Source organism: Medicago sativa, chromosome 6 (assembly GCF_051527215.1).
Source record: "Medicago sativa cultivar Bolivia chromosome 6, Bolivia_mono, whole genome shotgun sequence".
NCBI classification, from domain to species: Eukaryota; Viridiplantae; Streptophyta; class Magnoliopsida; order Fabales; family Fabaceae; genus Medicago; species Medicago sativa.
The window spans coordinates 82,772,214-82,799,030 of record NC_140754.1 but is presented as its reverse complement, the minus strand read 5'-3'; the positions used below and the strand labels follow the sequence as shown (position 1 = coordinate 82,799,030).

Below are 26,817 nucleotides of genomic sequence, written 5' to 3'. Positions count from 1 at the left end.
AAAATTTCGCGTATTCGCGTATCCGTATCGTATCGTACCCGTATCGCACTACGTATCCGGGCTTCATAGGTATCTATCACTTGTTTCAACAGTATTGATATTTCATGTGTATACTTTTTTTATATCTAATTATTATAAGATTCACTTTCTATATTTGTACTAGTACTATCTTTTGCTGTTTTCTCTTTCTTTATTAAATAAAAGGTATTCTTCAATACTTCCTCCAAAGAAGTTTAAACTACAATCACATCTCAACATATATTAAAATTTACACTAACAAAAAATTACAGTCTACTTAAACAGTAAATATGGAGTATATTTTTTTAATAGGCAAATATTAGTAGTTAATTTGTTTTATAATAAAATGAGAATTTGTTATGAGTAAAATCTACCTCGCAACTTCCTTCATACTTCTTTTGGCATCTCAACGGAATTGGATTTAGTGTTATAACTGCGTTGACGCGGTTACTGTTTACCGCCGTCCGATTCGTATCAATGACCGAGATTGATTAATTGTGTTATAATTAATGTGTAATCTGAACCGACCGATCTAGAATAAATGGTCGTAATTAATTACTGCATGAAACTGCATGTATTGCTACAACAGCAAATCCAGATCCCTTCTCAATCCATACTATTAGTTTACACCTTTGCAGATAAATTCCTTGTATATTTAATATCATTTTCAATATCATTTGTCTCCTTACTTTTCTTTCTCCCTACTTTTCATTTTTAGTATCATTGTCGTATAGTTTTTGACTCTACTATCCAATAAAGAAAACTCTACCATCATACATTGAACAATAAAAGATAACATAAAATTTTTGAATAAAATTTTAAAGAAAATAAAAAAGGTATTTAAATTTTATCTTCTTGAATTATAAAATCAACTATAAAGTATTAAGAAGGGCTAAAGGACATAGCACTTAAGCAGTCAATGCAAGATGCATGCAACACATTAATTAGAGGAGGATTCTTTCCTGTTTGTTTCCTCTTTGCCCCTTTGATTAAGTTGAAACCTTTCCATACGCTGATGTGATCTTTCTTCAAATACATTTATTATGCAGTGTAGGTCAATTAGAGTATTTTGTATTACACACGCATAGACACATCAAATGAAAAATGGACCACGGCTAAAACTAAAATCGGGTCAAGTTCTAACTGCTCAAATAGATTCCCTAATGATAAGATCGGTTAACCTATATTTGAGGACTCTAAGAGCAACCATTCATAGCTATTTCGGATCAATCCTTTATCAAGAAAATATTTTAGTCACTTTCATATATGAAAAATAGTGATCCAGTAATTTAACACAAGGTTTTTCAAAAGTGGAACAAATATTAAAAAACGTTCGATTGATTTAATATTGATGAGAATACTTAATTGTGAGAGTTAAGAACAAGAAAATGTAATCGTTGATCAAACAAATAATTAGGTTCAAGTGGTTAAAGTGGTTAATAAACTAAATCAAAAGACGAATCATTCCAGATAATTTAAATTTGATTCTTAGGTAGATAAATTTTTTATCAAGCTTTTCTTATTTATTGTTGATCAAGATTAATTATTAATGAAAATTAGAGCTTCATATTATGTCCTCATTAGAAAACACATGTGAACTCTGCCGTAGGTTCCCTTTGAACATAATATGTATTTATTTTATTTTGTGGAAACTCTTTAACAGAATTGTGGTAAAAAGTATCAATATTTAATTGCTAAAAAAGTGTATTAACCCTCTAATTTTTCTTGTTTGTTTTGGTTTTCTTAAGCATGCACATAAACAATTCGAACCTTTTTAATTTGCCCCGTTGTCATTGGTTTGTACTACGTTTCTTTGCCAAATGTTGAAGACCAAAATTAGAAATTAATGCAAAGCTTTGACTTTTGTGTTTACATTTGAGAAAAATTATGGTCAGTAGGTCAATTACCATTTCATTATTTTCTTCCTGGGACATGAAAATCACAATATTTCTACTATTATATCTTTCTGCTTATAGCATTAAGTCAAAGTCATGGCTATTTTAATATGTAATGACATAGTACTATATCAAGTAATTTTTTAATATATAAAAAATATGTTCATATTATTCAAATATCATGACCAAAAAAATAGTCAAAAATTTAGCATGGAAAATAAAGTCTAATTACTTTGTTTGAAGGAAGTCTAATTGCAGTTTTCAAAATTATGCAATTGTTGATGTAGTATTAGATGAGTTACGCTAATATTATTTTCCATTTAGTAATATACTGTATAAAATAGATAGGATAAATATTGTACCAAAAAAAAGATAGAATAAATATTGATGGTTTTTATTAAAATATTTATTTTTAGAGGTATAAATAAAAATATCTTCTTAAATCATAATATATTCATCTTGATTTATACTATATGATGTTATACTAATTTATAAATTTTAAGGCCATGTAAGAAAAAAAATCATATTCAATTTGTATGAACTGAGAGGACCTTTAAATTATTACATGTCTAAGTAAATAGTGAGATCTAATTATAGTTTGTGATTTTTTTTTATATTGTAAATGCATAAAAACAAGTTAGTTTTTCATAGGTTCACTCCATTTGAGATATACTATTCAAAGTTGAACGGTAAATGTAGACACTTCTCTCAAATGTAAGATTCAAATCTTAGTTTGTCACATTGTGGCGTCAAGAATACAAGCTAAACTCATATTATATTTGAAGATCAATGAAAAAATATTCAAAAATTTGCATGCATGAGCCGTATAAATAAAGATAATATTTTTTTATCAAAAAAAATGAAGATAATATTTTCATTCAAGCTAGTATGTCATGCGTGAAAAGCTAAAAACCAAAAAGCAAAAGTCACCATTCAAGCAAAAGTAGAGTATCTTTCTTTTTCTTTTCCTTTTTATAACCAATTTGTATCTTTCTTCTGAGAAAGATGTAAAGGGATGGAAGAAAAAAAAACATGAAAAAACGCTTCAAATTAGTTCCCAGTTTACACTTGTGAAAAAGGTTGGAGCACATGTAAATAGGAATTGTAGCCCAAAATTCAAAACAATTAAGCAAGTGAAATGATTCAATAATAAATGAACAATAAATGATTCAATAATCACGTTTCTGAAATTCACAAGACATCACTGAACAGTGCCTTCATACGAATATAAAATGTTATAGTTAAAGAAGTAAATAATTTAAGATGTACAAATGTATTGTCAATTGACACAAACGAATTCAGCAGAAGAAATACAAAGTCTACTCTAGAGAGGAAAATACCTGGAAAGCTTCGAGGCTATGAGAACTCGGATAATGAGAAGTATCTCAACTAAAATTGAAGTTTTCAAATGTTCCTAAAATTTGGATCATGTCTAACGAAACCCTACAAGATCGGATTAAACACACATCCAATGTGAGACTCGCAACACATTCTCATCACATCGAAGACTGAACATCTGAAGAATGACCCGAGTGACCCAAGACTACTTAGCTGCCAGTCACGAAAAGATGAGAACACATACCTTTATTCTCAAGATGATTAACTCACAGCATTAATCAAAGTAATATTAACATAAACATTCTTGGGTTGATTAATCAGTATGTTTTCTCATCTGCTGGAAGGAGTCGTGATCGATTTACCAGAAATCTTTGCAAGAGCAAAAAATGTCTTTGAAATGGTGATTTGTGTCTCTTACAAATATTTCACTACCTTCTAATCTGCCTATAACTTTGATAACAGCATGACAGTCATCGCATATTCTCAGGGTTTTTCCTCAACCACTTACTCTTCATCATATCGTGTATTCTACACACGCTTTGAAGCATAGATATTGGACAAAAGAATGTAGTTCCCAAGGTTGTCTGGTTCTAACACGAAAATCTTCTCAGCAGCAATCTCCCCCAAACTCAAATTTTAGCGAACTCTACAAAAGTTTAACAATGCTTCTCATCCACCCGTCTCACAGTAGATGCAAAACTAGACAACTCGGACGACTAACTATCTCAATTACCACGCTCCCGCATCGAGGAGAAAAATACAGGTGCTGACAATGAAACACAGGTAACATAATTCTAATAGTAGAGAAGATAGCATGACATGAAAAAGTAGATAACGAGTTTAGGTCTAGAACAACATATATTTAAGATACAACAAAGCATAAAAACAATGCATCCAAAGGAACAACCGGTACAGAACACTGATAAAAGAAACCCATGAAAACAAGAATCTGAAATTGACTCTACTAGTAGTCGTCCATATCTTCTTCACCACCCTCGCCAGACTCAGCACCCATTTGTAATCCTTCTCTGGAGTGGCAAGATCCTGACGAGCTTCAGTAAATTCTCTTTTCATACCCTCACCTACGTACCAGTGGACAAATGCACGCATGCCTTACATTAGATCAAACTTGTGGTCATTGTGATCAACAGCAGGTGCTGTTAGTTTGAAATCATGCAGGATGCCACTGGTACGTGCAGAATGCCACTGTTAGTTTGAAATCATTGTGATCAACAGCAGGTGCTGTTAGTTTGAAATCATGCAGGATGCCACTGGTCATTGTGATCAAACTTGTGATCAGCAACACTGGTGGAGTTTGAAATCATGCAGAATGCCCTCTGTACCTTAGCAGGGTCGCATCCAGGAACAACAGCAGGTGCTGGTAGTAAATACACTTGAAAGTAGGGCACCAATCTATGAACTGAATGATCCTCTTGGTTTTGATGGTGGCAACAACAGCATTCACATCTTTGGGAACAACATTAGCATGGTACATCAGACAGCATGCATTATTTCAAATACGGATGAACTTCACTTGATTAAAATCTGGATGTATTTTACTCTAAATCTAAGTTTAATGTAAATCTTAAGATGATTGATCAATAGACCCCTCAAATTGCTCACATTTTCTAAAAAATGCCCATCGGGAGTACGAACCCGCTCGATTTTACTCACAAAAAAAGCTGATCGGAGGTTACATCCGATCGGTTGAGCAATTTGAGGGGCTTATTGAGAAAGACCCAAATCTTAATATAATTTTTTTTTATTGTATCCAGTGTTATCTATGGCGGATGGCGGTCTGTGGTGGAGACTCATAATTCCGAAAATCCGGCCGCCTTAGGGCGCTGTTGTGGTGGGGTATGGCGGGATTTAGACCACCACTCACCATATCAGAAACCTCAAAATCCGATACTGATAAGCGCCATAGCGCCGATATGACCGCAGTTCGATAACACTGATTCTATCTCTAAAGTTACTTCATATCTCCTTTATTCAAATCGAGATTTGAAGGGATAATCAATTTTAAATCAGAGCATCAAATTATCAAAGCTCTTCGTGAACAAAGTGAATGTGACTTTAAATTTCCAAATCCAAACAAACAACTAGGAATTGTAGCCCAAAATTAAATGCAGTTAAGGAAGTGAACGATTCAGCAACAAAGGAACAATATATCTAAGAATGCTTTTCTAATTTGAGATCCTCTCTAATATCAGAATGTCATAACCAGAAATTCAAAAGCGTACAAGATATCTATAAAGAATTAAATACTTTAAGCTGTAAAAAATTTATTGCCATTTGACAACAACAATTTCAACAGAAGAAATACATGGCTTGCTCCAGAGAGGAAAATACCAGAAAATTTGAGGCTGTTAGGACTCAGATTACGAGAGTTATCTCAAATTGAAGTCTTTGAATGTACTCCAATGGCGTTAAATCAAATGTCTACTTCCCCCGGTCTCGAATATAAGCAAAAAAATACTCATCAACAATGTTGATCAAAGAACATCAGGTCTTGAAAAGGACAGCCCCTCAGGTACCCCAGTTTACTTTCTAAGTCTAAAACCCTTGAAAAGCTTCAAATCATAATACCTTATACGAGAAAATGGAGTGAAGATAGCTGAGCTAGGCAAGTACTGAATGTCAAAGTTACTCAAAAACATTGCTCAGTAGAATCAGACCTGCGAGTCGTCTCCCCTCTTCATACTCTTAATCAGGCTCCTGTAAGTCTCCATTGCAAGAACAGAATGGAGTGAAGAGAAAGGATAATCAAACAAAAAACCATATTGGCCGTTGAGAACTAATTAGCTGCAAGCCACCGAAAGATGAGAACATATATCTTTGTTCTCAAGGTGTTAATCACAGCATTAATCAAAGTATTGTTAACACCACCAGTCTTGATTAATTAGTTTTTATTCTAATCCACTGCAAGGAGCCATGAGAAAGTTACCAGAAATCTCCACAAGAGCAAACACCGTCTTTGAAATGGTGAAAACGATTTGTGTCTCTCACAAATATTTCTCTTCCTTCCAATCTGCTTATAACTTTGATAACAGAATGACAGTCATCACAAATTCTCAGGTTCTTGATTACTTGAAGTGGTTGTCCTGGACTTGTGTTGATTAATCCTAATATTACTGCCAATTTCTCACTGTGACCACACAATATCTGCTCCTTATCCTGTTCCTCCACATCTTGCAGCACAGTCTTGGTAATCGGGAGGCAACCGGACTTCTTAATCTCAATACTCAATTTTTCTGACTTCTCCAAAATCTCTTTCATTTGTGGATGTGATTTGTCACCAGAAAGAAGCGTGTGTACCCTATGTCCGATCTCAATCCAACTACAGCCAGGGTTTTTCTTTAACCCCTTACTTTTCATCATATCGCGTACTCTATTTTCTTCATCCCACATACCATTTGAAGCATAAATGTTGGACAGAAGAATGTAGTTCCCGGGGTTGTCTGGTTCCAACACGAAAAGCTTCTCTGCAGCAATCTCGCCTAAACTCAAATTATGATGAACTCTACAAGAACTTAACAATGCTCCCCACACACATGCGTCTGGTTCAAACGGCATTTTCTTGATGATGGAATAAGCTTCTTCGAGTTTGCCTACACGACTGAGAAGTGTAACCATGCAAGCGTAATGTTCCATTTTAGGTTTAACATCGTATTCTTTCAACATGCTATTAAAGTAATGCCATCCCTCTTCCGTTAATCCGTTTTGGGTGCATGCAGATAATACACTTGTAAAAGTAATTGAGTCGGGTTTCTGGCCACTTTGCAACATCATATGAAACATCTCGATTGTTTCCCTAGCCTTTCCATGCATTGCATAACCACTCATAATTGAATTCCAAGAAACCAAATTACGGGATGGCATTTCATCAAAACAATTTCGTGATAACCGGATTCTTCCGCAGTTAGCATACATATCTATCAATGCACTACCTACATATACATCATCGAAAATTCCCTTCCTGAGAGAAAAGCAATGGATTTCCTTTCCATGCGTTAACGCTGAAATATTTCCACAAGCAGGGATCAAGCTTGGGATAGTAACAGCATTAGGCTCCACCCCATCAGCCTGCATATCTCTAAAAAGCTCCAAAGCCTCCATGTCTTTCCCATTCTGTACGCAGCTAGCTATTATCGACGTCCATGTCACAACATTCAACTCCAATTCTCCGGCTTTAAACTTCTTGAACACATCCAATGCAGTATCAACCAAACCATTACGCGACAACCCAGTAAGAAAAGCATTCAAAGAACCTATTTCAGTTTGATCAATTTCATCAAACACCCGAGACATCTCGGGCGCACATCCACATCTTCCATACATGTCAAGAAGAGCACTAACCACAAATTTATCCAATTCCAAACCCAGCTTAATCACATACCCGTGAACCTGTTTCCCCATCAAAACATCCTCCAAATTCCCAACACCCGGCAAAACACACGAAACAGTTGACCCATCAGGCAAAAACCCTTCCGACACCATCTCACAAAACAACCTCAACGCCTCATCATATAACCCAACATTCCCAAACCCAGCAATCATCCCATTCCATGACACCAAATTTGGCTCCACACCCTCCTTTCTCATCTCACTAAAAACCTCTTTCGCCTTATCAACATTTCCCAACCTCGAATACCCCGCAATCATCGCACTCCAAACAATCACATCTCTCTCACACATACCATCAAACAGCTTCTGCGCATCATCAATCCTATTACATTTCAAGTACATATGAATCAACGAAGACATCAAAACCGAATCCGAACCAAACCCATTAACACAAGCAAACCCATGAACCTGTTGTCAACATTATATATAATCAGAGAAAATAACAAAAGATGCAGGGATTTCAATAGAATAACATAATTTGTGAAAATAAGAGTCGGAGAGAATACATAATAAAACATAAAAAGACTAAACTACCATCAACTTAGTTACGCCGAATAACATAACTTAAGTATCTAACACCCTCCCCTCACACCCACCACAAATTAACAGAAACATCGAGAGTTTCTCAATCAAGAAACAAAAATGTACTCAATAATAAACAATATAAATGAATGAAAACCCAATTCAGTCACTCTCAATTTTCTCATGGCCCATTTCAGTCTCTGACAAAAAAATAAACCCAAATTAGTCCTACATTTTCATATTAGGAACTTAGTTCCAAACATGAAAACGTCAGAGACTAATTTGGGTTTATTTTTTGTGAGGCACTAAAAGGGTTCACTAGAAAATTGAGAGGGACCAAATTGGGTCTATAATCCAAAACATCTAATATTCTAATATCCAAAACTTATGCAAGCAGATAAGCTCGAACAAACCAATCCAAACAGCCCCTAATCCAAAATATTAGACTAAGCGCTGAATAACATAGCTTAACTATCTAACACATCTCATCAATAGGAACTATCTAACATCTCCCCTCAAACTCACGATCCATTAACAGAAGCATCGGATCAAGAGTTTGTCAATCAAGAAACTAAAATGTACTCATAATAAATAATATAAATCCAAATGATCTAATATTCTAATACCATTACCAGTCTACCAGGTTTCAAGGCATCGAGAGTTTGTCAATCCAGAAACAAGAGTGTACTCAATAATAAATAATATAATCCTAAACATTTAATATTCTAATACATGCCGACCAGGTTCCAAAAGCTGCAAATTCTAGCTTTAAGCAAATGTTTGATAAAAAAACTGATTTTGAATATACTGATTCCGTGAAATTGATTTTCTCTAAAACTAAGTTGATGGTAAAATGATTTATACTTGGATACATATGTAAAGGTGAGTTGATCCATAAATTTGAGTGTTAAAATCAAACAAAAGCTTCAATTTGTTGCTTCAAGTGGAATCAATTTTGGAGGCAAAATCAACTCTACTAGACGGCAACAAAACAGGGTGTTTGATTTCACTTTTAAATGAATTAGAAGAACTTTTCAAGTGCCAAAAGCAACTTAACTCTGTAAAATCATGTTCGGCGTTATCTTATTTTTTTTGAGAAATCAATTTTGGGGGATAAAAGCCATTCTACTTGGTGAGTGTTTGTTTCAAGTGCTTTTCAAATGTCGCTTTTTGTCATAATCAATTTAGTAAGAATCAAATCACCAATTCACTCGGAATCAATTCTTGTCCAAGAAGAACCAAACATATGCATAAAATCAACTCTAAGAGCAAATTCAATTCTCCTTTAACTAAAACCAATTCTACAGCCTCTAAAATCACTTTTGACGCTCCAAAATTTAAACCAACATATACGAAAAATCAACTCTACACGCAAAATCAATTATCCTTTAACTAAAATCAATTGAAACCAAGTATATGCATACTCAATAATAAATAATATAAATCCAAAACATATTCTAATACCTGTTTACCAGGTTTCAAAGCTTTTAACACAGCACAAGCTTTAATAGCACTAGGAAGAAGGTAACTATCAGGAACAAGACCAAGAGAACCCAGTTGAGAAAATGCACCAAGAACATGACGAAAGTGGTGGGACCTAGCAAAGGAGTGGATTATGGAGGAGAAGGAGAAGATGGTGGGGTGTGGGAGAGAGGAGAGGATAGGGGTGAGATGTGGGAAGGGGAGGAAGTGGGAGTAGAGAGTGAGGAGAGAAGTGGTGAGTTGGGTGTTGGTGAAGAGGTTGAATTTGAGGAAGTGTGCGTGTATGGTACGCGCGTTGAGGAGGGTGGTGGAGGGGGAGTTGAGACATTGGGATACAATGGATTGGAACATTGGAATGAGAAAGTTTTTGATTTTGTTTTGAACAATGATGAATGTTAACGTTGTTGTTGTTTATGGTTATGGTGATTGTGTTGAGGGTTTTGGGTTTGGAATTGGAAACATAGTCGTAGGTTTGTTCTGTATTTCTTTCTGTTTCAGTTCATTCACAGAGACATCAGAGCTTCATTTGATCGACCATCTCCGGTATGTTGGTCAGACTCAATGTTGTTTCTTCATTAAAAAAAAACTAAATATGTTTTTTTTTATTAAATGAAATGGTAATTCACTGCAATTAAACTCACACACAATTGTACTGTGAAGTTCTGGGTTCGAACCCGGGTCACAACGTTCGGTCTTACAATTTCAACATTTGTCACTTGAGTTAGGACTTCTAGACAATCGACAATTAAATATGTTTTTATCCATATAAATATGTTAACTTTTTGTTTTAATATATTTTAAAAATGAAAAATGTTAACTTGTGTCATTGGAGAATAAGTTAAGAAGGCAAATGTAGAAAGTTTTTTTTGGAACTTGTGCATTCAATGTCCTAAAAGTTGCAAAAATTATACTTTCAATATAAAATTTATTTTTAATTTCCTTTTTAAGCTCCTTAACATGACCCTTTGAAAATTTCTTGGACATTTATCAAGAAATTATAAAGAATCCGAACCAAACCCATTAACACAAGCAAACCCATGAACCTGTTGTCAACATTATAAAGAATCAGAGAGAATAACAAATAAAACATAAAAAGACTAAACTACCATTAACTTAGTTAAACCGAATAACATAACTTAATTATCTAACACCTCCCCTCAAACCCACTATGCATTAACAGAAACATCGAGAGTTTCTCAATCAAGAAACAAAAATGTACTCCACAATAAACAATATGAATGAGTGAAGACCCCATTCAGTCCCTCTCAATTTTCTCGTGGCCCATTTCAGTCTTTGACAAAAAAATAAACCCAAATTAGTCCTACATTTTCATGTCCCAATATGAAAACATCAGAGACTAATTTGGGTTTATATTTTGTGAGGGACTGAAATGGGCCGCGCGAGAAAATTGAGATGGACCGAATTGGGTCTATAATCCAAGACATCTGATATTCTAATATCCAAAACTTATGCCAATAGATAAGCTCAAATAAACCAATCCAAACAGCCCTAAAGCAAAAAAAACAGACTAAGCCGAATAACATAGCTTAATTATCTAACATATCTCATCAACAGGAACTATCTAACATCTCCCCTCAAACTCAATATATTAACAGAAGCATCGCATCGAGTGTTTGTCAATCAATCAAGAAACAAAAACGTACTCAATAATAAATAATATAAACTCAAAACATCTAATAGTCTAATACATGTCTATCAGGTTCCAAAAGCTGCAATTGTAGCTTTAAGCATATGTTTGGTTCTGCGATAATAAAAACCTCATTTTGAATATATTGATTCCAGCTAAAAGTTATTTGAAGGTAAAATTATTTCTGTTTGGATACATTCATGTAAAGATGAGTTGATCAATTAATTTGAGTGTTAAAATCAAAAGCTTCAATTTCTAACTTCAAGCAAAATCATTCTACTACCAAACATATCAGAATCAATTCTACACCTCCATAATCAACTCTACAAGCAAAATAATATTCAAATCAATTCTACAGCCTCTAAAATCACTTTTGACCCTCCGAAATTAAAACCAAACATATGCATACTCAATAATAAAACCAAACAACTAATATTCTAATTCTAATATTGTCTACCAGTTGGGCCGGATACCGAGTTTTCAAAAGAAAAATAAAAAAAATACCTGTCTCCCAGGTTTCAACTCTTTTAACACAGCACAAGCTTTAATAGCACTAGGAAGAAGGTAACTATCAGGAACAAGACCAAGAGAACCCAATTGAGAGAATGCACCAAGAACATGACGGAAATGGTGGGACCTAGCAAAGGAGTGGATTATGGAAGAGAAGGAGAAGATTGTAGGGTGTGGGAGAGAGGAGAGGATAGGGGTGAGATGTGGGAAAGGGAGGAAGTGGGAGTAGAGAGTGAGGAGAGAAGTGGTGAGTTGGGTGTTGGTGAAGAGGTTGAATTTGAGGAAGTGTGCGTGTAGAGTACGCGCGTTGAGGAGGGTGGTGGAGGGGGAGTTGAGACATTGGGATACAATGGATTGGAACATTGGAATGAGAAAGTATTTGATTTTGTTTTGAACAATGATGAATGTTAACGTTGTTGTTATGGTGATTGTGTTGAGGTTTTTGGGTTTGGAATTGGAATTGGAAACATAGTCGTAGGTTTGTTCTGTATTTCTTTCTGTTCCAGTTCATTCACATAGACATCACAGCTTCATTTGATCGACCATCTCCGGTATCAAGTTGGTAAAGTGTTGTTTTTTCGTTTAAAAAAAATTAAATATTTTTTGATGCTGGTAAATATATCATCAATTTTTAGTTTTAATGTTTTTAAAAAATTTCTTTGACTTTTAATCCTTATAAAAATTTTAATCACTGTTTTTTGTTTTTAATTTTAAGTCAATGGGTAGCATTTTTATTTTTTTAATAAAATTGTATGAAATACGTAGAATATTGTAAAAATCTTTCTAAAAAATAATATAATTTTCAACATGAAATAAATATGAATTTTGAACTGTCGAAAATATAAAAATTCATATTTAATTTATGTTTTGTTAAAAAAGATTATTTTTTTGGGGATAGATTATTATAATATTATAAACTTCTTTGCAAAATTTTATTAAAAAATATGAATTTTACATATGAGTTTACTTAAATGGATGGACCAAAAGTGAAGATGGAAAACTTTTGGACGATTAAAACTCAGAAAAAATTTAGAGGAACTAAAACAAAAAATTGATACATTTATAGAGAGCAAAAACATATTTAATACCTCAGTTGTGTCTCACATATTACGTGACGAAGATTGTTCATTGATAAAAACGATGAAAATTATGTAAAGATAATACAGTAAATAATAGAAATAACATTAATTTCTATGTATTAACAACAATGTCTTGTTAGGCAGTCACTCGTTTATTCAAAGCAAAATATTTTTTGAAGTTTGATTTTTTTGAATTCACGGTGTAGACATAATCCTATTTATGTTTAGAGGAGTATTTAAGGGACAAAGAATATTGTTAAAGCCAGGTATGAGTGCAGTATAGGGACAGGCCACCATATACCGGTCTCAAATTAAAATTGGCACACAGAGACAGTAGCGTTGAGAGCCATAAATGGTTGCCGGGAGAGCTCAATAATATCATGGTTGCTGATCTTATGCACGCACCTTTGAGAGTTTGGAATGTTGAGTAATTCGAAATCTGTTAAGCATTGAAGTTGAAAACACAACTCACATTTTGCAAACTCCCTTGTTCGAGTATGCACATAATGACGGGAGAATATGGAAACTGGAATCGAATGGAAGGTATTCAGTCAGAAGCGGTTATCCCATTAGCTTGCAGCAGCATGGTGACTTAAACACGCACCAAACTGCTAGTAAATGGAATGTAATTTGGAAATTGCAAGCGCCACCGAAAATTAAACATATGTTGTGGAGAATCTATCAAAACTGCTTGCCTACCAGCGTTAGACTACACGATCGAGGGGTTAATTGTCCAGATAATAGTGTTCTGTGTGACGAAGGAACGGAAGACAACATGCACATTTTCTTTAAATGTCCCAAAGCGTTTTCTCCTAGCAGTATATCAGATTATGGTCTAATATTCAACCTATAGCACAGTCAAGCCAAAATGTCAGCACTGTTGGTTTCAATGTGCTACAAAGTATAGGCTCAAATAATCAAGCAGTTTTCGCCTCCATTCTATGGTCTATTTGGCGAAGTGAAACATCACTTCGGATAGCAGTTTCTGAGAGGGGCTTGACATTGCTATCGAGCTGGCAAGATGCACATGATAGTCATAATAGAACAACGGTACAAGTGTAGGAAACGGTCAATCACAAATGGAGAAAACCGGCTGAAGGGTGCTATAAGTGCAACATTGACACAGCCTTCTCATCATCAACCAATAGACATCAATAACTTGGTTAGCTTCACGATCCACATATACCATGAGAGGTCTGCCACAAAGCAGTGGTATGAGTCGTATCCAGTTTACCAGTTGAATTAACCCATCTACATTTAAGCAAAGAACTTCACGCATAATATCCAATGACAATATCTTAGTCCTTATGTTAACCTGTATAACATGATTGATTTTTCCGTATGAGTTGTATCGTTAAATTGCTTATTTGGTTTAACATTTGACGATCAAATATAAAGAAATTGATCCTCATTATATATTCTCTTCCATATTGAACAATATCTACAAATTGTAAGACCTCCAATTATGATCTCCCCTTCTTTCTTCAATGGAGGGAAGAAGAAATACAGGGATCTAAACTCTGAATCATGGACCGAACAATTCATTTTTGTTTAATTTGAATCTCTTCGAACAAATTGCCTCTTTCGCTATCACATAAACATCACTTGACAATGTGTTATGATTCAAAATAACATATTAGGAAATACACTTGAGATAACATATATAGTTGGTTCGCGCAAGCTTAAGGAAATGACAGTAATAACCTTCAAAAAGAGGGTGCGGGAATCAATAATCTCTTAGCTCGGTAGCTTGGGCTTGACCCAATTTGATTCATTGTCATAAAATAAAACTAAAAAATTAACATTTGTCATTTTAAAAATGAATAATAATAACTGTAAATGTAATGTATGAATAAAAACACAAACAAAAACAATGGACCTATAGTGTGACATAGATCAATGATGGCTTGCAGCGCAAGGCAAACAACCTTACTATTCGTTGTCGACAGGTCTAGCATATGGCATAAATCTATGGTCCTTTGCAGCATTTCTCTTCCTCCTTTTCTCAATATATGAATCAAGTTTTCCAGATGCCTGAAATGGTGAAGAATAGATAGAATTAATGGAAAAGCCAAGCAATAAATGACAGAATACAATGAGAACAAGGTGAAGGGGGGAGAACATACCTTGAGATGTTTATATTTTTCAATAAGCCTTTGCCTTCGGATTTCAGCTGAAAACAAATAAAGAAAATGTCATTATATGTAGTTGATTTTTCATTTTATTCAAATTTGTCTGTTTGATATGTTTGTCAGTTCAGTTCATTTGTTCGATATCGCTTAACCTTCAAATTCAAAGAATTGCATCTCTCATTCAAAAATCTAAATGGGGAAATAATTCAAGTGAACAAAGATGATATCCAAGAACTAGTCCCAGATGTAACACCTAAAACAGTACTGCCTCTGCATGCAACTACCTAAAGCTTATCCTTTACCACTAGATTAACCAGCCAAAAACTCTTCATTAAGAGAGGTATTCATAGAAAGAAAAAACTTACTGCTAACTTATGAATAACAGACACATGACACGACACTGCTAATGTCAAAAACATAAGACACCAGCAACGATACATATATATTTTAAATATAATTAAATAAAATATGAAACATTATTTATAAAAGATCTAAATTGAGAATCAAAATATATATGTGCGTCTAAATTGAGCTCTTGGCAGTCTTTCTTATTCATTCATACCGAAAAGCTAAAAAAAATATGGAACAGCCAAAAAGCTAAAAATGATGTAATCAAACTTAATGTCTTGAACTCCCTCAATGATCATCATTGCTTTCGACGCATCTTTAACCTAAACAGATGTGTCTGAGATGGGTCAAAAGAATGTGTAAAATGTGTGGAAGAAAAAAAATGTTATTTTTTGAGATAATGTTTCGGAGTTGTCAGACATGTGTCGTACAAGTTTTGGACACTGCGATACACCTAATTCCATACGTGTCTGTGCTTCATAGTAATGCTAACAGAGTAACAAACTTCAGTAGATTTCCCAACTTAATCTAACTGAGCAGCAACTAATTAAATGCCACCTTTAAAACTTATTTTTCATCTTCCTCCTATAGTAAACCTACAAGTTCTTCTTACTCTAGCATATGGAAAGTGAGAGAAGGGATATAAAATTAACATAAGCAGAGATTCCATTTCTAACATATGAAAAGTGAGAGAAACCGAGATAAAATGATACGGAAGGAAGAGAAAAGTTACATTTCTTGAGATAAAAAGGACGTTTTCCCTCCTTAGCAGCTTCTCTCTGTCTCTTCTTGTGCCTAGCCAAAATCTCTGCCTCAATATTTCTTGCTGAATCAGGCTTCAATTGTTTATCCTGAAAAGAGATGTAAATGTGATCAAGAAAACTAATAAATGTCACACTTCTGGACGAAGAAGACAAACTTCGAAAAAGATGATAAATACTTACAATCCATGATACGAGTTCTTCTATTTCACTTCTGCGCTCCGGATCTTTACATTTTTTCAATTCCCTCTTAAGAGTCTGTTATGTCCAGAAGATGTCATTAGAGGAAAGTCACAAAATAAGTTATAGACAAAATTTTGTTGTTACAATCTGCAAGAATACTACCTTTCTTTCAGCAGGAAGATCGTTTTCATATAAAAACTTGTATTTCTTTCTAAACCTGTAAGTACAAGTACAATGCAGATATAATTAAACAAAGCCTACTAAAAAACCAATGAACCTATGAGCCGGATTCAAACTATCAACTGTACAATTGAATGTTAATTTTCAGGCAGGCGGTGCCTACTTAAAGGACACGGCATTACAGATAGTCAAACCAAGAACAAAAAGGAACCATATGCAGCAATAACCAAAAAAATATACCAAATGCCACTCAATAAGTAACATGCTTGCAGGAATACACATAATGGTAAAGACACAAAGACCAACATAATATCTTAAAAGTTACTCCAAGATCATGCTTGAGTCTAGGTTATTAATCAATGATACAATTGTCTAAATCATAGTATGGATTGGAGATTTATAAATCATTTGATTCTTTTTTGGCATGCACTAAAAATAATTGTCACTGTAAAGATTCATCAATGTTATCTGACACAGTCTAACGCACGGTAAAGCATAGTACATTTTGAGTCAGGATAGCGAATTGCTTCGTGGGTGGATTAAGCCTTTAACTCATTCTCGATAAACGTTTCCTTCATATCTGTGATAACTAGGCCTTATATAATTTAAAATACTCGAGGAAACGTTGGGTGCATATGCTCTAAAATACAACCAAAATCAGAAGACTTTACTACAATATGAAAATGCTTAAAATTGATATGATGATTGCAAATAAAAAACTGCAGCATTTCTTAAACTACAGGATAAAGTTCATTCCGTATTATCAGACAGATTCTAACACCAGCAAAGAATAATATATTGAGTCGGTATTTGAGTCTGTTAGTAGAAACAGAACTATCAATGACAGATATATGAAATTGCTTAAAATTTGCCATGTCAAATGCAATTAAAATAATAGCATTTCTCAACAAAAATGAACACAACAAGAAAAAGGTAGAACAAAGAACACATCCAGAGGTGAACATACCGATTAGAGTCAAGTAGATCACCACAATGGGATTCAAATCTTGGATCACATGCAACCTGAAAATTGTTGAAGGCACGCATAACTCATCAAAAATCATCCAGATATATAAAACTGAAAGATCACATTTACATTTGAATTCAACATTAGTAAACAATGAGCAATTGGTTTTCCTCCTCTCCATGAACCCGTAAATTATTTTATAGGGAAAATAGTCTAAAATATTACCCTAAAAAATAAACTATGCAAGCTAATGGCCTCCATAAAACAATTTTGAAATGTGAAACTATTCGGTGTATGTATGGATGAACGATGAGTTTGATAAAATCATGGTGACACCATGATTTTGTTGAACCGACAAAGAGTAGGTTTTGTCAAAATCATGGAGCCTAACCATGATTCGGCCAGTCTCAACGCCAACCAAAACATGAAATCAATGTGTCAAGAATCAAGATCACCTTCTTAGGAGCATGGATGACATCTCTAAAAACAGGAACTGGCTTCTTGCTACTAGCCTCCATTGGCCTATTCAAACATTAGAAATTATTTTATTTTCACGTAGTTTCACAGACACAAGGATTAGAAGAAAATGAAAACCACTATGTCAAACAATCAATGGAATACATGTTTGGTATCATGTAATTTTGCAAACCCACCGTGATACCAAACATGCACTAACTATTACTATAATACAAATAAAACACCTATTCTTATTAAGCCTTTTCAACTTCTTGTCTTCTCCACGTTTCTTGAAAAACGCATGCGCCCCGTTAGATCGAGCTTTCTGCAATTCCTCAAACGTTACATCAGCCAGCTCCTTCAATATCTCTTCCTCCTCCTACAATCATCAAAATCAATAATAATACAAAGTTACAAACTTACTATGACATGGTTAGTTTTTTATTAAAAAGTATATAACATGATTATTTTTTCGAAGTTACTCACATCATCTGATATGCTAGAAGAAGACATTGACTCGTCATTATCACTCTCCTTGTACTGGATTTCACTGGAACCTGGAATTCCACTTCCGAGCTTCTTCATTTTGAGAAATAAATCAAATTGGTTTTGAATCCAATAAACAAATATCAGTATATAATCTTTGAATGTATCGAAATTACAAAACATCCCCGAATGTCACTTTTGTTCGTAATGTTATGGACTAAATTGCCTAACAAAAAACACATTCAATGACTAAACCGCCTAAATAAAGACACATTTGAGGACCAAACCAAACTTACTAACAAAAATCACATTAGGTATGTTCTTGTAATTTTTAATAAATTCAAAGACTATAGTAACAGCACCTCACACATTCAGGGATAAAAAAGATCGTTTACCCTATTAATTTTAATCCTCAAATTTAAATATATGAAGTGTTGTCACTATAGTCCTGAATGTATCGAAATTATAAAATATATGCAAGTGTCTCTTGTTAATTATTTTATAGAACAAATCAATCAACGAAAAACACATTTGTGGACTAAACTGACTAACTGAAGACACATCTATGGATTAGAATGAGTAAACAAAAGCACATGGGTTGATCTGGTGGTGTAGGCTTAACACCTTAGAGTGTGCTCTTCTCAGAGTCTCAGGTTCGAATCCTCCGGGTGCCAATTTATGTGGACTAGTCTAGATAGAGTTTTGCTTTGTCTTTACATGGGGCTCCAACAAGCGGACTATGGGATTGACCACACAGATTAGTCGTTCATTGTGTCGGACCAAACTTTTAGGAAAACTCACACACACATTTTGATTTTCGACATACCTATCCGATGTTAATAAACGGCTCCTCACATATTCATGGATTAAAAAGGTTGTTTACCCTCTAAATTTTAATCACCAATGCATAAAAAGGCAAGATCTAAGAATGGTCGAATGAATACCTGAGCCATCATGGATAAAGGTTGAAGCGTGAGTTGTAGAGAGCGGAGAAAATTGGAGAAAAAGCAAAACCCTAGCACAAAAAGACAATGCTTCACTGGTTAATATTAAAAACGTTACATATATTAAAATTCCAATAAAGAAAAAACATCATGAAAAAAAGCTTCATACAAAATACATTAGCAGAAACTAGTTAAAAACCTGTGTGGATTTCTAGGAGGCTGTTGGTACTGGCGGGAGGCACAGCGGCGGCGGCGCTTGTTAGAGTGGTGGAGTGGCAGAAGGTTGAAGCGTGGGGGTCACGTTTGTTGACGTGAATAGGAAAAGGAAACTTTCTGTAAGGATTGAAGAATGTTTTCACACAGTGTTTGGTTGAAAAACAGCAGTAATTTACCAATATAACCCCATTGGCACTTAACTGCCGATGATTTAACCGGAGGCAGTTAACGGCCTACGGGCATTTTCGTCTTTTACTTGTGTTTTTCAGTCAAACCTAAAGTGTCAACAGCAATCTTCGTAACAATTTTGGGATGGCCTCAACTTGGGTTAGATTATAATGGGCTTGAACATCCAAGTTACTGGATTGGGCTTAATACCACATAAAATAACACTATTAAAACCCCACTCATTTCTTGAAAGCGCACATCTTCGAATATACAAATTTGGATAAAAAAGACTCAATGTTGTTGTTGGTATATAAAGTGTGAGTAATCATTGAATGAAAAAATGAATGTTGAACATTTTATAAATAAGAGGTTCCGTATAAACCTAATGCCTTAAGGTTTTGGGTTAAATTATGGTTTCTAACTCACTTATGTGATTATGTGAAGCTCAATGTGATGATTCATGGACCCCATCATAACCCAACAGTTGTGTATAGTCCAGACAAGGGCCATCTACATCGGTGTTAAGCTGCAAAGAAGGAAAAATATTCCTAGAGACAATCTTGACCCTCTAATTACAACTGGACGCCCACTCGGCACATGCATCAGGAAAAGGGCCATCTACATTGGTGTTAAGCTGCAAAGTAGGAAAAATATTCCTAGAACCAATCTTGACCCTCTAATTACAATTGGACGCCCACTCGGCACATGCGTCAGGAAAAGGGCCATCTACATCGGTGTTAAGCTGCAAAGTAGGAAAAATATTCCTAGAGCCAACCCTCTAATTGCAACTGGACGCCCACTCGGCGCATACGTCACGAAAGGCCTGGCTGTCTGTTTATACCTGGAAATAATTATCATGTCAGTTGATTATGGTAGATAGGCAATTGAACGTTAGGCGAGGAGCCAAACCTTGACTAAATTTGTACTCCATCAACATTGTCTAATCGTTTTCCATCTACCTTGGAACTTTTTTTTTACAATCCACTTGGAACCATTTTTTTTTTTGGTTAGTAGGCTAGTGGCTGGAGCTTGCACAATTTAGCCTAGTGGCTGGAGCTTGCACAATTAAATGTGGAGAAGTGGGATGTCCAGGGTTCGAACCCCGACCCCTGCATAAATTATGCAATGTCTCCACCAACTGAGTTAAGCACACGGGAACATCCACTTGGAACCATTAACAACTTATAAAAGGAGTTCTGCACCGCAAAAAGGTACATACTTTCATTATAAGAAAAATGTCAAATCATCACCCCCACTCCAGCGAAGAACAGCTGCATTCCACCATCATCTCATATCGTAGCGAGATTAGTGATGTAGTTTGTGAAAGGCACTCTCGGGTATCATTAAATTGCTTGACTTATTTCTACAAAGTGTTGCTTATTGATAGAACATACAAAACCAGCAAATATCGACCGTAGTAATTCAGAATTGTTGATGTTCCTTCACTGAGCTAACATGCTAACATTCTTTATAACTTTTTCTAATTTTGGAGGCCGTAAGAAAAATTTCACTTAGACGTTGGAAAAGTTAGTAGGATTGGCTCTAAAAAAAATGAGGTAATACCTTGTCATTGTGAACTTTGATTGATTTATAAAAGAGTCAATGGGTTGAGTATAGATAGAACTTGGGAGAAACTTCGTATAGGAAAATATAAAAAATGACTTGGGAGAAAACTCAAAGTGCTACAAAAGTATCCTCTCAAAGACTCAAACAAGAACATGTGCTGCATGCACTATGTTGTGGTCCTATAAGGTAGTATTTTCAATTGACGGAAATAATTGCCTTATCTAATCCATCATGATTTTACTTTATTAATAAAGCATTTGATTCATGTCGGCATTGTAAATTTCAGTAACTTTGAGATTTGTACTTAAGCCAAATGTGCACATCTCAAAACTTGGAAAGGGACTTGTGGCCTAATGAGTGAATATGATTGGTGTGGACAATTGGAATTGGGATTAATAAAAAAAGTGATTGTACTAAAATTAATTCAAATTATCTCTTAATTGAAAAATAAAACAAATTGCACTAACAACACCTGTTGTTATTGACGATGTCTTTTTTACCTAACAGATTGATTGCTATTTTTATAAATTAACTTTATAAGTTAAAGAGTGTTAAAGATTTAGATATGTAAATATTTATTTTATGATATTAACGAACTAATAAGATTATATAAATTACTACTTTACCAAACTAAGTAAACCAAAAGAGAAGGAAGTAGGATGATATATTTTTATTTCTCATAAGTGGTGTGTATTTCATTGCTGAAGTTTTTCTATATTTATAGAGAGATTTGAACCACAGGCATTATATCCTTGTTTCACACTTTCAAACATTGTTGCACCCATTTTCCATTTATCCTGACACATGTAGAAATTAAGCACCGCATGCTATGATCCTATGTGCATGTAGGATAAGAAAATTCAACATCTCTACATAGTGTAGCATTGTGTGCTACTGTTGGCTGGACCTAGGTAATAGGTAATTATCACTTACTATTGTAAGTTGATAATTTGGGTAGATATTTCAACCTAAATAGTAAAAACTATAATCATTATGTTTATATAATTTTTTTTTGACCGAAACAAAGTTAACTATTATCATTAATCATCCAATGTTCAATACAAGAAGGATAAGAATCAAAAATACGGTGACTAGCCCAAGAACAGGCCGCCCTAGCTAAACTATGAGCAACCATGTTCGCTTGTCTCCTAACAAACTTCACCTCGAAGTTGGAATGTAAAGATAACTGATAAATAATACTAGAAACAATAGCATAGAATTCCGAATCACCCTGACACGGAGACGATAGAGCTTGCACTAGACTAGATGAGTCGGACTCGAAGACAACTCGGTCCCATCTGTTCGCATCAGCAAAGTGAAGAGCCTCGAGTAAGGCTACTGCCTCCCCCTCCAAAACTGTCATATTAGCCCGCTGCCATTTCGTTTGAGCCCGAATAAATTGCCCGCGGGAGTCTCTAACACAACACGCAAAAGATGTAATATGGTTACGATCATGGAACGCGGCATCCACATTCACTTCAACCATGTCTCGCGTAGTTTCTCCCAAACTGAGCTGTTACCTTGCACTCTATTCTGCCCGTGTTGCACAACCGGTTGTGGGGGATGTTTATGAACCTCCTGCCATTGCTGCCATGCATCTAGTGTCGTCCTCCCAATGCTTGTTGAAGTATGATTAGCGGCATTCCAAATGACATCATTACGGGCAGCCCAAATTTGCCAAAGAAGTGAAGCCACCCGACCAGCAATGTCTCGGCTTTCGGAACAACATATATCAAAAACAAAATCTGCCAAACTGCTCACAGTTCCAACTCGCGGTTGCAGCACAGTCGAAAGGCCTGCCCAATACCAACTCTCACGCGCCACCGTACAACCCACAAAAGCATGCCAATCATCCTCAACATCCGTATCACACCAGGGACATATCACCTCACATTGTACATGTCGTGATTGTAGTCGGAGACGCGTCGGAACACACCCTCTGCAAATCCTCCATAACAAATTACGAGCTTTGTGAAGGGAATTCACATTCCAAATTCTATGCCACTCTCCTTCAACATGGAACCGATCAGTATGTAACAACTCCATCATAGCCAGTTTATAACCAGTCTTAACAGTATACCTCCCGTTACGTTCCATCATCCACACTATTTTATCATTCTGAACTTCTGCAAAGAGTGGTGTGACAAGAATAGCTTGCACCATATCATCTGGAAACAGAGATTCAAGCTTATCAATATCCCAAATTCGTTCCTCGTCAACTATCAAATCAGACACGCACAAACTATGCACACCCTGACTTTGTGGGGATTGAATCCAACTACCATGACCACCTCGAACCCATGGATCATTCATCACGCTGACCTGCTGCCCATTTCCAATTGTCCACCTACATCCATATAAAAGTAACTGACGCGAATTCCAAATACTCCGCCAAGCAAAACTTGGGTTATGTCCGTGTGTAGCACCCAAAAACGAGGAACGTGGAAAGTACCTCGATTTAAAGACTCTAGCAACCAATGATTCAAGTTTAGACAGAAAGCTCCATCCTTGCTTAGCTACCATAGCGAGATTAAAAGCTTTGAAATTTCGAAACCCCATTCCACCAAATTCTTTGGGGCATGCCACACGTTCCCATGCCATCCATTTAATCCCTCTGTTGTTTCCTCCCCGCCAAAACGCATTGATCATCTTTTCAATATCATCTATAATTGAATTCGGCAAAAGATAAATACTCATTATGTATGCTGGAATAGATTGTAGTATGTTTATATAATTTATTATAACAAAGAGGTATTTATAAAGTTTTGTACTTTAAATAGCCTTCGTCAATTCTCCTATTGTACAAATATATTAGTGGTTATATATGTTTTATTATAACTTTATTCAAACAAAAAATGGTTTATTATAACTCCTATTGTACAAATATATTAGTGGTGTTATATATGTTTTATATATAATAAAACTATGATTATTGACCTCACATTTTTTTAGTAAGTTTCGGTTTTATATGAGCATTATCCGACTAAAATTAATGATTTAATATTAACCGAACATGGTGGAGTTTCAACCTTTTAGTTTGATTGAGTTGTACCTAAATACAATTTTCATGTTAGCCGATCTTGGCAAATATACAATTAGACTATTAGGCGAGGAAATCTCTCAGCCAAATGAAGGTTAGGCGATAAAAATGGTCGAGCGAAGGAGTTGATTCAATCGCAAATCCACTAACTCGGAATGTGGGTCGTAAAAACCTTAGAATTGAGTAAAAACATTGTGGGACTGAACAATGATGTAAGTAACCCTCGTTAACTATTTTTAGCAGCAATAATTGCTTTGACGAATGAGGAAGAAAATATGATTTTTAGAGGAGTTGCGTACCAAGGACCTTCTAAAATGGGGACAGGAAGAAAATATAGTTGCATCGTTGACATTATAAAATGGGGAGATAGAGAATATGAGGATCACCCAGAATATCAAGAAGTTTCAGTGTTGGATATCTTATTCAATGATGACATTGATAGCATCATTACAGAAATTGATAGAATTAGAAAAGGAATAATTCTTGTTGAGTTTAGGGGAAATGATTTGGAGCCGAAGGTATTAAAAGGTGATGTGCTAGTTTAAGATATATATTGAGTGAGTTACCTAGGCCGATAAATATGAAATTAAAGGTATATTGTTTGAAAAAGAAAAAAAAACACTCGAGACATGGTAAAAACACTTAAGCCTTTGTTCATCAAAGTTTCTACCAATGGCAAGATGTTTAATTGAGTCTTTGTTGATGTCGATGCAGTCGTAAATGTTATGATGCTTGTTACGACTCTTCATCATGTCATGTATCTATGTGTGTTTATCGAGCCTTTCTACTACTTTATGGTAGGATTTTAGAGAATTTTATAGTGAGTTACTCATGATTTTGGGAAAATTTGTTCTTGTATTGAAAAGAGTCTTTGTAAGTCATTTTATTTCCCTTACCAGACAACCCTATTAATGTCAGTGTCTTTTTGGTGTAACTAAACTCACACGTATTAGGATTGAACGATGAACCTTCATAGTATAATTGGAAACATGTAATATATGGAGTCCTTTTCTTAAGGCAATTCGAACTATGTTTATTTGATATATCTTGTTCTTAATGCTTTTTAATGTCTGATTAACTTTGAATCAATCCTAGGTTATAGATCGTTATTGTAACTGAATCTAAATTTATTATTTGTTAAGGTAACTTACCTACATATAAGAGATTAATTGGTATGGCTTCGCCATACAGTTGAAAATGAAAATTGGTGATAACTATGGGTACTAGAAAAACAGTAAAAGTTTGTTGAAAACATGACTCATTGACTTAGTGGTACCCCTATTCACTATGAAAAACGAGTCTTCCGTCTCATGCAACAAGAAAGGAAGTCATAACAAAAATGTGGGTGCCAAAAAAGAGAATTTCATTAATGTCCACGTTAAGGGTAGCTACAATGGCAGCTACCTAGCCGACTTTTTTTAACAAAGAAAGATGAAATCATCTAAAGAAGCTAAATTTTGTTCAAATTAAAGCTAGGACACTTCAGATCATCCTGATTACTTTGAAAGCGATGTTTGGGAGAATCTCTCCCAAGTTTTAACTTGTTCCTCCTGTCAGAAACCTTCTCTTTGTATCCCGTTAAGAAAAACAAATGATCAATGACCCGAGGAGGTTAAACAAATGAAGAAAAGATCGATAAGAGACAAAGACTTATCTTGATGAGAGTGAGAGTGTTGTTTTGTATTTCCATTCTCCAACAAAACGGTGATGAAGGAGAGGAACCAACTGGCGTGTAACTCTTGACCCTAAGAGGTTTGTCATATTGATTGTAAAGTCGAAAGTAAGAAAGAGGAGCAAGATTCATGGTTTTGTTGAAGAGCACCTTTGTTTGGATCAACAGATTTATGAGCAATAAATGCATATTCTTCCTATGAAAGTAAGAAGGTTTGTTGGGAAGAGAAATCAACATAACTAAATAATAATTATTGATATCAGTTAGTTGGCCGATGCAAGATTACATAAGACTGTTCACTTTCTTACTTTATGGTGTAATGATGACACTATTCACACGCAACTCTGATAATTGTGTTACATCTTTTCATTGCTCAAAGGTCAACCGATGATACAACACATGCCATTTGTTTACACCTAAAAATAATCATTCGATAGTCAATCTCGACGAATATAAGATTAAACTATTAGGCAAGGAGACCTTCTAGTCGAGTCAAGGCTAGGTGGTGCAAAAGCAGTTGAGCGAGGGAGTTGATTCTTTCTCAAGGCCACTGACACAGAACGTGGGTTGTAAAAACCTTATAACTTAATCAAAACATAGTGAGAATACATAATATCTATTGGAGATGTGCACCAAAGACCTTGTCAACATATCATGCAAGGAATGAGAGATTGAAGTTGAATGTGGCGCGCCAAGATCTCACTAATAAGGGAGTTAACACACACCACACATCCAATTAATTAAACAAGTTTTCTTCCCATTTTTATCTTTTTACCTTTCCGCTTTTATCTTTGTCTAA

General features: G+C 35.0%; 2 protein-coding genes across 6 annotated transcripts; both read right to left on the bottom strand.

Moving 5' to 3' along the window:
- Nucleotides 1-3,052: 3,052 nt before the first annotated feature.
- On the bottom strand, nt 3,053-12,388 carry LOC146917423 (Pentatricopeptide repeat (PPR) superfamily protein). 4 transcript variants are annotated; one of them, XR_015015616.1, is made up of 3 exons: nt 9,645-10,235; nt 5,604-8,066; nt 3,053-4,718 (listed from the first exon to the last, which is right to left on the bottom strand). XR_015015616.1 is itself a non-coding variant. In XM_085719261.1 (2 exons), the coding sequence occupies exons 1-2, from the start codon at nt 12,181-12,183 to the stop codon at nt 6,195-6,197; spliced, it is 2,241 nt and encodes a 746-aa protein (XP_085575387.1). In that variant the 5' UTR covers nt 12,184-12,388; the 3' UTR covers nt 5,421-6,194. The 4 variants fall into 4 exon arrangements, 2 of the variants coding, with proteins under 2 accessions (XP_085575387.1, XP_085575386.1); XR_015015615.1 differs by having other exon boundaries at nt 3,053-4,683; XM_085719261.1 differs by lacking the exons at nt 3,053-4,718; nt 9,645-10,235 and adding an exon at nt 11,815-12,388 and having other exon boundaries at nt 5,421-8,066.
- Nucleotides 12,389-14,581: 2,193 nt separating this feature from the next.
- On the bottom strand, nt 14,582-19,712 carry LOC146917422 (uncharacterized). 2 transcript variants are annotated; one of them, XM_085717240.1, is made up of 11 exons: nt 19,556-19,712; nt 19,357-19,427; nt 18,413-18,505; nt 18,172-18,305; nt 17,926-17,992; nt 17,471-17,526; nt 16,486-16,540; nt 16,324-16,398; nt 16,113-16,230; nt 15,026-15,072; nt 14,582-14,933 (listed from the first exon to the last, which is right to left on the bottom strand). In XM_085717240.1, the coding sequence occupies exons 2-11, from the start codon at nt 19,366-19,368 to the stop codon at nt 14,832-14,834; spliced, it is 759 nt and encodes a 252-aa protein (XP_085573366.1). In that variant the 5' UTR covers nt 19,369-19,427; nt 19,556-19,712; the 3' UTR covers nt 14,582-14,831. The 2 variants fall into 2 exon arrangements, with proteins under 2 accessions (XP_085573366.1, XP_085573365.1); XM_085717239.1 differs by lacking the exons at nt 19,357-19,427; nt 19,556-19,712 and having other exon boundaries at nt 18,413-18,511.
- Nucleotides 19,713-26,817: the final 7,105 nt, after the last annotated feature.